Raw genomic sequence first — 15,117 nt, 5'->3', positions numbered from 1 at the left:
CCAAAATGTTGAATCAGAGCTTACCCTTACACACATATACACACACGTATATGCATCATCTGCCCGATGTGTGTACTGGTGTGTTAAAACAGCACTATCTTATTCCAGTCAGGCTACAGTAAGTTACTATTTTACTGCACCTTCACAATCTGCTAAATGGCTAGATTTTCTTTAAATGCAAACATTCCCGAAACAGGAATTACAATAAATCCTTTTAAAACAAACCTAGATGAAGCAGCATGTACTCTTTCAAACAAAAACCCTCACCTGCTGTTTTCTATTTTTCTAGTTCATAACAAAGGGTTTTGATGTTGCCCTGGGGGCCTGCCAGACAGATGTCCTTACCAATGCGTAATTCTGAGGCGTGACATCATTGATGGCACTGCATTTTGACAGAACCGGAGACTCTGGGTTATAAAAGTATGTTCAGTTTACTGCCAAGACTGTCTCTACAGTTTGGTTTGTTTATATTTTTGCATCTTTAAAGAATATGTAACAGATAAATCATGAACAGAATGAAAACTCAAATCAGGTTAAGTTGGCATTTCCTCTTTAGCTAAATCACTACATCTGTGCTTTTAACATTCTTCAGGTTCTGGCACTGTGTGCAACATAAACCATCTTGTGGCTTGATCTACCATGCATTAAAATCACATTGTTAAAGAAAACTGCACAAAACTGTTGGCTTTAATTAGCAGACTTTACATTCTGGTTACGATGTCATGGGACCATATCTTTAAAAAGCTAGACAAACACCAAAAGCATTTCTCTTTCAAAAGTATGATTTTCTTGTTTTAACTTTGCATTTCCTATTTCCCCAACAGAGTAGCCCTTACATATAGTAGATAACAAGTGAATTCCATCTCTCCTTTATTCACAGAAAACATAAACAAACATAAGTGTGTCTAAACAGATTAAATCAAAGATTAAATTAAATATAAAATATTTCTCTTTAGATCAAGTGTAGCACAGATTATGGATTTCAAGCTAAATCTGTTTTTACACTTTCATTCCAAAAGGAAAAAAAAAAAGATGTCAAACACTTTTATAGTATTGAAACACCTCAAAACATTATTTGGAGCACAGAGGAGAATAACTTACAGTTGTTAATATATGTACAGATTCAGGCTAATATATAAAAACTACTGTATCTGAACACTGGGTATTTTATGGGCATGACAAAACCATAACCATGAACATTACCATCATACAAGATGGACAACTACCGTAAAAATATTTTTCCAGGTCGCTCCTCTCTTTGAGACTTCAAATTTTAGAAAAACAGTTTTTTGTGTTTAAAATACTTATTTTTTTTCCTACATGCTCAACATTGAATTGTTTGCAACATTTTATTCCATTAATAATTTTACTGTGTTATTTTCTGTTTTTAGTTAAACTGCTAGAAGCTATTCATTTTTCAAAATTTTAAAAGTAATAATCACCAAAGCGTAAAATCAAGGTATACCTCGCACATCACATCTGTATTAAACTACCAGTATTTTATTCTATCAAGTACCCAAACAGGTTTTACTGAACATGTCTTTCCAAAATCATACTTGCACAATAGTTCCTGCTGCATTTGCTTTTTACAAATTTGTTATATTAATTAAAATCTTAAAAGTATTACAGTGCTGCTTCATCAATTAAAAACGCAAAGAAAAAACATTAAAACAGTGCACCCTCTAATAACCAGTAAACAAAACATTTCAGTGTTGCATACGGTGCTGTACAAATACATTCATTTTGTTTTAAATCGAAACCATAACCACACACTTTACAAGTGTATCATTGGGTTGCACTAACATGTACAACAAGTTACAGTATGTAATAAAGTCATTCAAAAGTACTCCATTCAAACAAAATGTTTTCTACATCAGGCCATAAACACTTCCCTCCTATCAGATTGTTTGTCTTTGGCCACTAAGTTTGTCTGTTTTGTCAGCATTGCAATTAACATGTATTTCTGCAAATTCAATGTGCAATTTCAAACCTGTTGAGTAGCATTTTCTTTTTTTCTTACTGTCCTACTTTATCCAGTCACAGTCACCTGCATTATTATTACAGCATTGCAATTACAACAAATGGAAGACTTGAAAAGTTTACTACTCAGCTTTCTAACCAATAGCTGTTAGGTACGGATCCCAGGGGTGGGTTCAGTTTGAATGTTGACAAAGCAATGGCTCTGGAGGGTGGGAATAAGGAAATTCACAGAGACTGACAGCTATTGTGTTAACACCAAGTGAAGCAGTATAGCCGTGACGTTTGAGGAGGTCAGTCAAGAGTCTGAAATCTTGCGTTTAATATTCAAAATGACTACAGGTACTGAGAGTAAGAAATTAAAACTTTTAATTAGAACAGTGATTTTCTGTTTGTACCTAGCAACATGGCCTGAATGCCGTAGGTGCTATGAGACATAAACCATGGCTGTAGCAATCCCACCGTGGCACTGGTACAGTAGTTGAATATTAGACACACCAGCACATACATCGCACCGGTGTATTAGACGCTCCCCCTTTTAAGGGTCCCGTAAAAAAGCCTAGAAAATCGACTTATTCAACAATTTTTAAGGTAAATGAAGACACAAAAAACATTCCATGAATGCCTTTATTCTCCTATTCAGGCATTATATTCCTAAAGAAACATTACAATCATTTACACGGATGAACAACTGCTAATTTTAGTAGCCAGTAACTCAAAAGTGCTAAAAAGTGCTTTTCTTATGAAATTTCAAATGTTTACACATTTTAATATTCACTTTCCTAGGCATGCTAGTGAAATTATTGCTTTTTTGAAATTGAAATACAGTAGTCATCACCTTCTACTGATCACATGTAATTTACATCTTGCAAAGATGTGAACTCATATATTCACACTCCAAGAAGATCTCAATGATTTATTCATTTCAAATGAAAAATTGGAAGGTAGATGAGAAGAAGAATTACTTCACAGGCTGCAGATTTCTTGAGGCGCCGACGCTAGGCTCTTCTTTCGCGCTGCCTGAAGGGGCTTCTTGTGCAAGTCCTTCTAATTAACAAGGTGAATCATGCAGCCATTCTCTAATTAGCGAACATGACAATCTAATGGAAACATGCACAGAGACCTGGCACACACAAACCGACAACAAAAGAGGGGAAAAAAATCCTAATTTTCAAGAGACACTGTGCTAGTAAATCATATATAATGTGCTTGAAATGCATTTCTGGTTGCCTTTACTTTACATTTTCTTTGACAGTTTTCACTAATTGAAATCTATCACTTGTCCCACATTCCATTCTTTAATCCCATGCAAAGAAGCAGACAAAATGACACAAGGACAGCCAAACTTCCCCTAGTCCCTCGCCACTGCAGTCCCATGGAATAGTAATCTTTACAGCGAGAGAATGGTCTTGCCAGGCTTTTTTTTTTTTTTTTTTTTTTTTTTTTTTTTTTTACTTTTCACTTGGGAAATAAGCTGCAGCTCACTGACTATCTGGCAATTCTGTTTTGCTTTTCATTTACACATTTATCTTACTTTAAATAAATAAATAAATTTGACATAAGGCATTCTTTACAGGTTTAAGCCATAATGACTTAAAAAGATGTGGAGTTACCTGATACACACTACATCCAACTGGAATATTTGTTTCAGAGAAAGCTATAAAAACGTAGCTGTTCAGCACGGAGAATCCGCTTAAATGAATGGCAGTGAATGAATGATGATGATAGCAATTGCAATTGCAGATTATTTATGACTGTGAAAGGCGCTCGGGGCCCGAGTGAAAGATAGATTTGGCCGGAGGTTTCGGCCACGGGTGCACGACGGCTACCTGCGCAAGGCTGGCTGGAAATACATGAACAGATACATGCATCCAGTGCCACAGATAAGAAGTGGCTGTAGCCACCTCTCCCTGAAATGACGAGGCCGCCAAACCATGAATGTATAATGAAAAATATTTAACGCCCAGCCTCTCAAACTCGACCACGCACCCTGCAGAACTACTAAATACGCACCGCTCAGCACTCAGGTAAGGAAAAAACCCCAAGTCACATATTTTTTATTTTTTTAGGGGGAGACCTCAGGAAATCCATGGCTGAGGGCAGCCCTTCCTCCAGGCTCTAAGCAGTCAACTCCCGTTTCGGCCTCCCAGCGCTTGACTGAGCAGCCGAAACAAAAAGTGACAAGAATGAATAGTACACTGAGCTTTTATGCGCTTGCTGATGACGTATTGGTTATGGGTGGATTCTCCTTCCAGAAAAGCAACCACGTTTACAATTATGGTTTAAAAGGTCCTGCTAAATGGTTCAATATAATTCAACACACATAGTATCTTTCAGGCCTTGCCTTCATCACAATCAAATTTAAATCAACTGTGCCTGGTGAGATGAGAGGGGCCTAAGATAGCTCAATCAAAATCTTAGTTGTACACTAAGGAAACCCATCTCTCAGTCACTTGCTTGGCCCTCTATAGCTGCCGTGACTGCTTGCACAAGGAACTGTAATGTGGCCAGTTGTACAGCAGTCCATTCCTCCTAACAGTTTTTGTTTTGTGGCTCCCCATTCAGCTTTCAACAACCGTTACAGTGCATTCTAGAGTGTCAGAATCATTCTTTTGGACTGCAGTTTTGGGTCCATATTATACTGCTCCTGTGCGGGGAAACCGTTTTACTTCCTCTACCAACGTTGGTGTCTCTTTCACAAACCTCTAATAAGCAGTCCCCGGACATGCTCTATTGGATTCAAGTCTAGACTTTGAGCAGGACTTTAGTTTCCTGCATCCCCCCGTATTTCTAACAGTGAAGTACCATCTTTTTGGAAAACATTGGCTTTTATTAAAGATGGTCAAGTGAGGACTACTACCTCTACAAGGAAGATGGACAAAAAGACCAACAGTTTCTACTGCCTTGTTTCCACCTGCCGCTAGGAGTGATCTTTTACCTTTGGATAAGCACCTTTTTTAAAAAAAAATTTTGTATGGGAGCTCCAGTTTTATAGCCTATTTAATGTTTAGGTTATAGGATACATCTTTAAAATGCAGTAGCCCTGAAAACTGCAATGGGTAATGCTTGTGTTCTATTTTTAAAAGTATATCAGGCACAACATCTTCAAAATACTTTAGGAATCTAAATAAGATTTAGAAAATACCAACAATGCAGTGAACCCTGGGTAACAGGACTTAACATTTTTGTTTATGAAAACAGACAAAGAAACTGGCTGTATTCCTAATGTTTATTTTAACAATGTTATTTAAAGGCCAGCTAAATTATAATTAGCAGCGGTAGGAGACATATAATTAAAACGTATGAAAGTAAAATTAGTTGCTATTTAATTTTCACTTTTTTTTCCCCCTGCTGTTATCTTGTTAATTAATACAGCTATTCAAATTTATTCACAGCAAAAATGTGTTTTAAAAGATATGATTATCTATTTCACCTCCAGTGTCTAATACAGTTCATATACATAGATAATACTCCCAAATTAAAAACGTAAGCTTGAAAAAAGATGTTTGCATGTACATTTATGCATATGATCTGATAAACTCTCGATAAAGTAACAATGAATCTAGGATAAAGACAACTATTAAGATGGAAAAACACTATCATGATAAACTTCATTTTCAAGTTCATAACGATAACTGACATTTGATAAAGCTGAACTAAAACCATACGGTAAAAATAGGTTACTCCCTGTGAATCTTGAACATAAGATACATCAATATTCTTCTCACCTAGCAAAGAATTTAATATTCTTTCTTTCTCATCTAAACTCGACTCAAATAGAACTCAAAATGTGAACAGATTATCTCCGTCTGTCATGCTTTACTCAATAAACAAGATAAACACCTCGAAGTTTCTCCAACCTCCTGCAAACTTCTATCATAGATTCCTAATCTCCTACAGACCTTTTGTATTGCATTTTAGCAAACTGACAAACTTTAGATTTTATACCAACCTGTATGATGCAATGGATTAAGCTACATATGCAATAAGTATTTTGATTGAAAAACCTTTTTAAATGTTGGCATATTCAGTGTCGTCCCCCCCCCCCCCCCCCCAAAAAAAAAATACTTCCCACAAATGTACTGCGTGTTTTCTTCAAATTCATAGCAGATCTTGCATGATTATTGCACTAGCGATTACTTAAATAAAAAACTATTGGCAACCAAATGTGCTGACTATGTGAGAACAGCTAAAGGCTTTTGACAAATCGTTTGTCTTCCTGACTTGGTATCATAGTTCTACGCAATGGATACAAAATTATATTTGATGTTTTCCATTCTGAATTCTCGTGGCTTGCATCTCAAAACCACTGTTTGGGTTATTCAGTAACTGCAGGGCAAAATGAGCAGACTGTGCTTTTAGCATACCTAAAAGGGAATCACTTTCCTATGGGATGAGAAAATACATGTAGGCCTTGGGAAAAACAAAGCTCCTATTGTATGTGTATTCTGGGGTGTTGGATTTCATTTGTTAAAACATGCTATTACTTTACACATCTCTACAACAATCATGTGTATAAAACTACATGTGTATGGGAAGAAAAAAAAAAAAAAAAAAAAATGTTTAAAACTATATGCCCAATGTTGTATATTACAGGCAACCAAAAGATTTGCGTATATCAAAATATACATCAGTGTGTTGGCAGCTATTTGTAACTAATGCGCCTGTGCAGCCACTCAATGTTAAAACAGAGCTGAATCAGTGACACCCTAGCTGCCCTACAACTGATTGGATTATGGCATGTGTTTCTAATTAATTTTGTCCAACCACTAGTACATCTATTTTAAATGCAAACTTGCATACTGTGTGTGTGTGTGTGTGTGTGTGTGTGTGTGTGTGTATATATATATATATATATATATATATATATATATATATATATATATATATATATATATATATATATATATATATATAAATTATAGAATATTTATATATCTTGTATTATTGCAAAAGTGACTACACTGATATAGATATTTCTTGAGGAAAATGAGATGTTTTTTTTCTCCCCTTCAAATTCCAGAATGAATATTTAGTTTCCTTTTCACCACAACCAGCACTAGCACAGCTGTAGCTGTCATCACACCAGACTGTTTTGCCACATTTCACTGCCTTCAATTATTTTTACACTTTCGTTGAGATATCTACAGTAAAGGCTGCAATACTGCATCCGCTCTTTTAAAAGCCAATGGCTCTTGTTTATTAAACCATAATTGGGCTTTTCCCACAAACATACTCCTAATAAATAATGTATCGTTGTTTCCAACAAAGCACATTGTGAGTAAAGGTCAGTATTTATCACTTGACATTTCACATCACTGCTGGGCAACTGTTGTTTTACATAGAAATTTACTTTCATGAAATGATGCAGTCACAGAAACATATCCTGACAAGCAATCTGTTACTTAACCCAATCCCATTAAAATAGTACCTGTTTAAAGAGAAGATCCATGCAGAATTATAGCAAAGCTTCATCACAACTGCCCTGCCTGCATCTACTGAGAAAGAGTTACGATTACCATTTTTTTTTGTATATAAATATATTTTGGAAGGCAACAGTAATGCTTAAATATAAAAATGGTGTATTACAGTCCATTGAGATTATGCAAATCGATGAATGTCTGTCTGAAGAAACTTTCACAATTCAAACACTTTTGAAGTTTAGGTCCTGACCCCAGCCACCAATAGCTTAGTTGCACTGTCAGACCAGAGACCACCACATTTCACTGGCTTCAATTATTTCTAGTCTTTTCTTTTGGAGAACATATCTGCTGCATTAGTATTTTTGTGCTGGCACCACTGCAAGCCTTTGTTCTACCACACTGTACTGTATGTATAGAAAATGCTGTTAATGTCTCAAATATCATATCGATAGCATTTTAAATACAGACAGGTTCACAGACACAAAGATAGGTCTTTATTCACATTTGGATCTGCAGTTACGTATGGACAGGTCTCACAATACAAGAACACATTCCGATACTCAAATTGTTTTCAAATATGTCCTGACCAGGTTTTGTCACAACGAAGTAGTTCTCTAAAATCTGGTAGAAAATCCTTTTCCACAAGGGGTAACAAACATTCCAAGCAAAGGAAAGCTTGGATAGCAAAAGTTTCTCCGTGTCTACCAACTAAAATATTAATAAGGTGAAGTAGTTCACACACAATGATGTGATAAAACCATGAGCGGTGTGATTTAGAGTGCCACATATTGATGCAATATACAGTATTCCTCCAACATACAATTTATATTTTAATTAACAACCCACACAGATCCCATACTTAAAACTGGAGGGCCAATTTCCTGTTCTCAATCCACTACAATAGTCAACCTTAAGCTCTTTGCAATTTTTATCAAGCAGATCATATTCAAACTTCAGTTCAGCTTGCATTTCAATTCATTTTAATATATAACACTCAGAAGGAATAATTCCATCTTGCAAAAAAAAAAAAAAAAAAAAAAAAAAAAAAAAAAAAAAAAAAAGTCTCTACCAGCTGCCTTAAAACGAAGATGGCTCATTATCCTGATGAAATTGCACCAGACATACGTGCCACTGACAGGCTCAACTGTGACACACATTTTCTACAAGTTTCTCTCCCCTAAAGCCAATCAGGTGATGAAAATGTAGACGCACGGCACCAACAAATATTGCCAGTTATATGGAAAAAATCCCTATTTATATAGTTTAAAACACACACATTTACACACATATATATATATATATATATATATATATATATATATATATATATATATATATATATCCAGTTTTTATTGAAATTTACACAGTTTAATGTCTCAATGTACTCTGAAATTAAAGCATAGAGCAAATAAACAATTGGAGATAAAAAAAGAAATCATGGAATCTTTTTGTTTAACAAAATTTAATCTAAATTTTTGACTCATCAAAGTAGCCACCTTTTGCAGATATAACAGCCGAACACACTCGTGGCATTCTTTCTACAATGGAAATCAAATATTGTTTGGAAACTCTACGCTGTTGCAGAAGTTCCCACAAATGTGTTGCACTTGTAGGTTGCTTTGCTTTCACCCTTCTGTCCAGATCATCCCAAACCAGCTCAATGGGGTTTAAGTCTGGAGACTGTGCTGGCCATTCCACGATTTGAAGCCTACCATCTTGTTCTTTTCTTCTAAGGTAGTTCTGACATAGCCTGGAGGTATGTTTTGGGTCATTATTTGGTTGTAGGATGAACCCCTGACCAACTAGGCGTATACCAGAGGGTATTGCATGGCACTGCAAAATGCTGTGATAGTCGTTTTGATTCAGGGTGCCACTCACTCTGTGCAAGTCACCGACTCTGGATCCAGCAAAAGAGCCCCAGACCATCACGCTTCCTCCTCCATGTTTGACAGTTGGTGTCACACACCAAGGAACCACCCTTCCGCCTACTTGATGGCGTTCAAAAACCCTGTGTGATGAACCAAAGATTTCAAATTTTGATTCATTGGTCCCTAAGACCTTCTTCCAGTCTTCAGTAGTCCACTGGCGGTGCTTCATGGCCCAGGCAAGCCTCTTTTTCTTATTTTGCCATCTTAGCAATGGCTTTCTTACCTCCACTCAACCTGTCAAACCTGCAGTTCGAAGTCTTCTCTTCACAGTTGAAACTAAGACTTGCTACTTCGACCAGTGTTAAGCTGTGCTTGAAACTGTTGTCCTGTGAGCCGCCTATCACACAAGCTGTTGACTCTCGGAAACTTGTCTTCTGATTCTGTTGTGGCTTTGGGTCTGACAGAACTCTTCCTGTCAGAGTTTCCTCCAGTTTCCAAGTGCCTTTTGATGGTGTAGGAAACTGTACTCACTGACACCTTGGCTTTCTTTGCAATTTCTCTAAAGGAAAGACCTACACTTTTAAGGGTTATAATGAGGGTTTGTAAGTAATCAACAAAAGTTAGGACAGCTGTAGGAATTGTTAGCATCAACTTTCAAGGCTTAATTTACTTACATTGCTGCAGAACAGCTGTAAATTGTTAACCCATTACTTGTTCCCTGAAATAGGCCTTTTTGTATAACTCTGAAATTTACATTATTTTTCAGTTTTTGATAATCTAAACTTTTTTTTTTTTTTCAACCTGAGTTTATCTTTGTACCATTTCAGGTTATTCACTGCACTTGAAGTGCTTAAATTTCAATAAAAACTGGAAAAATGGGGGTGTTCTAAAACTTTTGACCGGTAGAGTGTGTGTGTGTGTGTGTGTGTGTGTGTGTGTGTGTGTGTGTGTGTGTATATATATGTATATATATATATATATATATATATATATATATATATATATATATATATATATATATACATATATATATATACACACATATATATATATATACACACACACACAGAAGAGCTAACACCTCTTTTGTTCTTCCAGTCACTTGGCAACCAGTCATACTACAATGGTGAGGAGCCACTACATAAAAAGTGCCAAAAACAGCCACATTATCTATTCTGCATTCTTGTTTTACTTACTGGTCTTATTTTTTTTTATTTATTTTTACATATTTAAGAAGACTGTTACCTAAAAAAGTTGTTTGAAAAAAATACTGTTGCATCAAATATGATCAGTATACAAAATCACCATTGGAAACTGCTTCATGAGAGGTGATTTATAACCAACTACTGCTGCATGTAGTAATAGAAGCATGTCTGTTTGGCTCACAGCGACACAGACAAGCGAGGGCTGTTGGCGGGGCTTGTGTCCCTTGAGCTACAGTTTGCTGCAGTCAATGTGTATTTATGGTCTTCATCACCCACTAAAAAAAAGAAATACTATAAAAACATCTGCTCCATTTGGTTTCTTGGATTCCAATAAAATTGTAAAGACCATTTGCTTAACATTTGTTATGCAATTAACCAGAGTATGCAATCATCAGGAAGAAACGTGGGCATTTCAAGAAGAAATGTGTTTAATTGCAATTAGGAAATTGAGCAGGAACCATATGTGCAATTGATGAATGCACTGTATTGACAATATGGTCAGCCCTATACTATTACCAGTAGGATTGTCCAGGGTAAAACTTACAATGCATTACCCATTTAGCATACAATAAATATAAAAATGACAACCCATCTTGTTTATTTGCACCAGGTCTGATAACTTAACAAGTTTCATTACAATTGGAAATGCGGTTATGGGAAATGGGGATACAGGGTAAAATAGAAAGTGCATATAAAGTCAGCCGGTGAATATGTTTATGTTATGGAAGTACCTTACCTTAACTAGTGGCACCATTTGTTTCAATGAAAGTGTTTTGTTTTTTTTGGTCAAGAACAAAACTTAACACCATCTCTTGGACTATTATTTCAATAAAATAAATTGATAATTCCAAAGTCAAGTGACAGACTGACTTTGCCATCACTGTGTATAAACGAGTAGTTACCTTATTTCCACCCCTACACTAGTAAACACTCAAAACATTAAATTAATACATATTCTACTGCCGAATGGGCTTCAGGCAGTCAGGGTATGCACCTTTCATAGTACATTCTTTAAAGTATCAAAAGAATAAAGATTTACATATGCATTGATTTTTTTAACAGCCATAATCCTAACCTTTCAATTTTAATACACATTACCAGTATTGGTTTTGGATCCTTAAGCATGAATGCATTGGGGAAATAAACTGCATCACATGTAAATCACAGCCTACTCAAATCAAACGTACCTACGTACAAACTCAATCTACACAAAATGAAGTCTAACATATGGAAAAAATGCAATATTTGTAGGGATAAAAATGCATTTCCAATGCAGACATCAAAGATAACATTAATTCCTAAAACTTTTAAAAGTCAGACATTAAATGGTGATATATATGTAGCAAGACATGAAAAATTAATATGTTCAAGCTTTGAAATGCCAAGTGTAATGATCTCTACGCTGCTTACCTCCTTAGCTTTTTGTTTCAGTCGAGCTTGCTCTGGGTCTTCTTGCCTTGAGCGACTCTGCACAGTTAAAGAAAAGAAAAAAAAACACAGGTTAACAGCTGGTTTACGGACTTACTCATATGTTGCAGCAATGGGGAAAAATGGGAAAAGAAAAGGGAACAAGATACAACGTGTCAAGGACGCAATGCTTAAAATCAAAGATGTGCAATTTTAACCCTTCAGATCTCTTCCCTATAAATCTGTACAAAACTTCAGCCGTATATAAGAGGGTTGAAAAAGATTTGAATCAAATGGGTTTATTAAGGATTCTGTTGAACCCAGCATCTTCAGCATGGTCGTTAGAGGATGGATTTGCACGGTATTGCTTAATAATCAAAGGAATTTACTTCTGTTAAATGCGACAGAATTCATTGCCTTGAATCTGTATTAAACATTTCTTTAATTGACATTTAAGAAGTCGCAGAAGGAATTATGCTGTACAATAGCATACACCACTGCAAGAAGAGAATGGCTATATATAGATCAGGCTTCTTTGTAAAACAGTTGTTTATAGGAGGACCTTCCATCTTGATAATTGAAATCAGAGGCCTTAATAGAATCATTTTAAAGCCTTTGAAATGTATACTGAGCATCAAAAGAAACTTATCACTTATTAAAACACTTATTTTTGAAAAAAAAAAAAGGTATATAAAATGGACTGATGATATGTTTTTGGTTTCTTTTTGAAATCACTTGATCATTCATCCTTGACCATGACACTCTTTGTGACTATGACTGAAGCATGTGCACTTAATTACCTAATTAGTGAGACAGTTGATTGGACACTGGATATGGAGTGATTTCAGCTGTTGAATTACAGGCTTGAATAAAAGCAATAAAAGAAAAATTGCAGAAAAAAACAATATGCCATGTCTGTCAAGAGAGCAGCGCCTTTGTGCAATCGGCATGTTGGAGGCTGGACTAGGGCAGCGTACTGTGGCTCGCCGTCTTGGGTGTTCACAGCCAGCAATTTCAAAACTGGCGAGAGGGTATAACCAGATACACTCTGTCAATGACAGGCCACGAACTGGGAGACCGATTGACAGATCATTTTGCAGCATCTTCGTGATGTCAATTGTTAATCAGCACAATAAAAAGTCACTGCAACTGCTCTAAAACAGAATTTGTCATTTTTCAATCACATCTAGTGAATTTTATCCAAATAGAAGCGACACGTTTCTTTTGATGCTCAGTATATTTTAGGGTTTTGTTGAACAGCTTATTGATTATTCCAATTGACGAACTTGATCATTACTCTTAGATTTATTACAAATATATAAATCGACATTTAAAAACCTCTCAAACACGGTTCTTAAACACTACCGTCAAACCTACTCAACCACTGTTCAAGTGATCATTGAAACTGGTGAAGTTAATTAGAATTGTATAATAGGTTTGCCCTTAACATATTTTAATGGACTTTTCTCAAGTGTGAATCTGATCGGGCTATAAAATATATGTGTGCAAGTTTTGTATTTCATAGAAATACTACGCAATAAATCACAAAATGTTACTGTTTTTGTAATCCATTTGATATTAATGCTACCTAAAAATGGTTCTTTAACCAGAATAAAAAATGTGTAGCAATTTGTTAGTTTAATAACTATAATTGAGAGAAGTATTTATATTTATTAAGAACCGCTAAATGCATGCTTCTTAAAGATTCATTATTCCTTGAATACCATTTAAAGAATGCATAATGATCTCCATTTGAAATGCAGAACCTCAAACCACACAGATTGGCGTGGGATGTCACAAGATGAAATATCACAATGTTTAAAAAAAAAAAAAACACTCTTCATACAACGTGTTTTTGGATACAATTAAGCATTCCTCCGGATTTAAAAACTTCGATGCCAGTGGGGACATTAGGACTTATGTCACTTAAATATTGGATAGATAACCTCTACATAACGTTGTAGCTAAATGCAACTATGCTTTCAGACAATAATGTACCGTAGGCTTGTTTAAAACAGCACAGACTCAAAAATGTATACAGAAATGATGTAACTAAACAATTACATGTAAATCTAATTACGTGTAGTGTAAATCTAATTACTTGTAGTGACAGTAGTTCTCTTGGTGATAAATCATGTTTATTACACTTTAAAAGGAACAGACCCTCTTAAATCTGAAGAGAAAATGTCTGTGGATTGAAGTCTGCTACTCTACATGTTAGCGGATCCCATTAAACAGCTTATTTTTTTTTTATTCTGGAGGAAGGGAATTTAGATTTTTGGTGCCAGTATTTTGTCACAGTTACGGACTCCTGAGACCCACACGATAAACAATACACTAACTGCATCTCAACAAAATGTTGTCTCAATTCTGTACAGCTAAAGCCCCTTTCATACTGGCATGCTCTACCCAGGCAGGACCCGGTGCCATGCAGGTTGGGTACATAATTTAACACCGCTTTTGATAAAGCAGGGTTGACCTCTGTGACAGAAGCAAGTAAACAATGCGTGTATCAATGCCCCGGAAGCAGCTTGTTTAAAGCTTCCATGCAAGCTTTTCTGGATTGAAACACCTGCCCAAGTGTTGATTAGAGAAAACGCTTCATCCCTGCTGCAATCTGGCTCGCTGTATGTCTAAAGCAACAAGAATATGGCTAAACAAAATAAACAGAAACGTTCCTTGCTGAAATTAAATCTTCACACAGGCGTGGCTGTTTGTTATTGCGTCGGCTCACGAATGGCTGTCAAGCATTTCGTCTCGCTCATCCCCGGTCAAAGGGTGTCAACCCACATTCTGAGGTGGGTCACTGGGACCCAGGTTAAACCGGGTCCAACCCAGGTACGTGGTTTCACGCTACGCGTGATTGTGACCCGGTTAGCCAAGACCCGGGTCCGGACCCAGGTAAAATTGCCAGTGTGAAATGCAGAGATGTACAATTTCACCGCAAATCATCCTAAACGTCTTTGGTCTTCCAAATCAGAAATGTATCCAGGACTTCCCACTCAATTATAAATTCAAAATTATAAAAAAAAAAAAAAGTTAAACTTAAGTAGGCTTGGTGTAACAGTAGGGTTAGGCAAATGTTATTGCTAACCACAGTTTGACACAGTTTTCAAATCATTAATACACCAATTGCTCTCTAAGAAGGAACTATCCCACTATTCTACGAGAGCCACATGGGCACAGCCATCTGCAATTCAGAAGTTAGGCGATTTGTCATTAAATGTTCTAAACTAT

General features: G+C 36.0%; 1 protein-coding gene across 2 annotated transcripts in view; it reads right to left on the bottom strand.

Moving 5' to 3' along the window:
* Positions 1 to 15,117, bottom strand: part of LOC121325823 (transcription initiation factor TFIID subunit 4-like) — an 80,735-nt gene that overhangs the window by 25,137 nt on the left and 40,481 nt on the right. For both annotated transcript variants that reach the window (XM_041268911.1, XM_041268910.1), the window contains one exon: positions 11,884 to 11,940. In XM_041268911.1, the coding sequence (XP_041124845.1) occupies positions 11,884 to 11,940 (57 nt within the window). The remainder of the gene's footprint in view (positions 1 to 11,883; positions 11,941 to 15,117) is intronic.

This window comes from Polyodon spathula, chromosome 13 (genome assembly GCF_017654505.1).
Source record: "Polyodon spathula isolate WHYD16114869_AA chromosome 13, ASM1765450v1, whole genome shotgun sequence".
Classification (NCBI taxonomy): domain Eukaryota; kingdom Metazoa; phylum Chordata; class Actinopteri; order Acipenseriformes; family Polyodontidae; genus Polyodon; species Polyodon spathula.
This window is presented reverse-complemented; position numbering and strand designations above follow the sequence as displayed.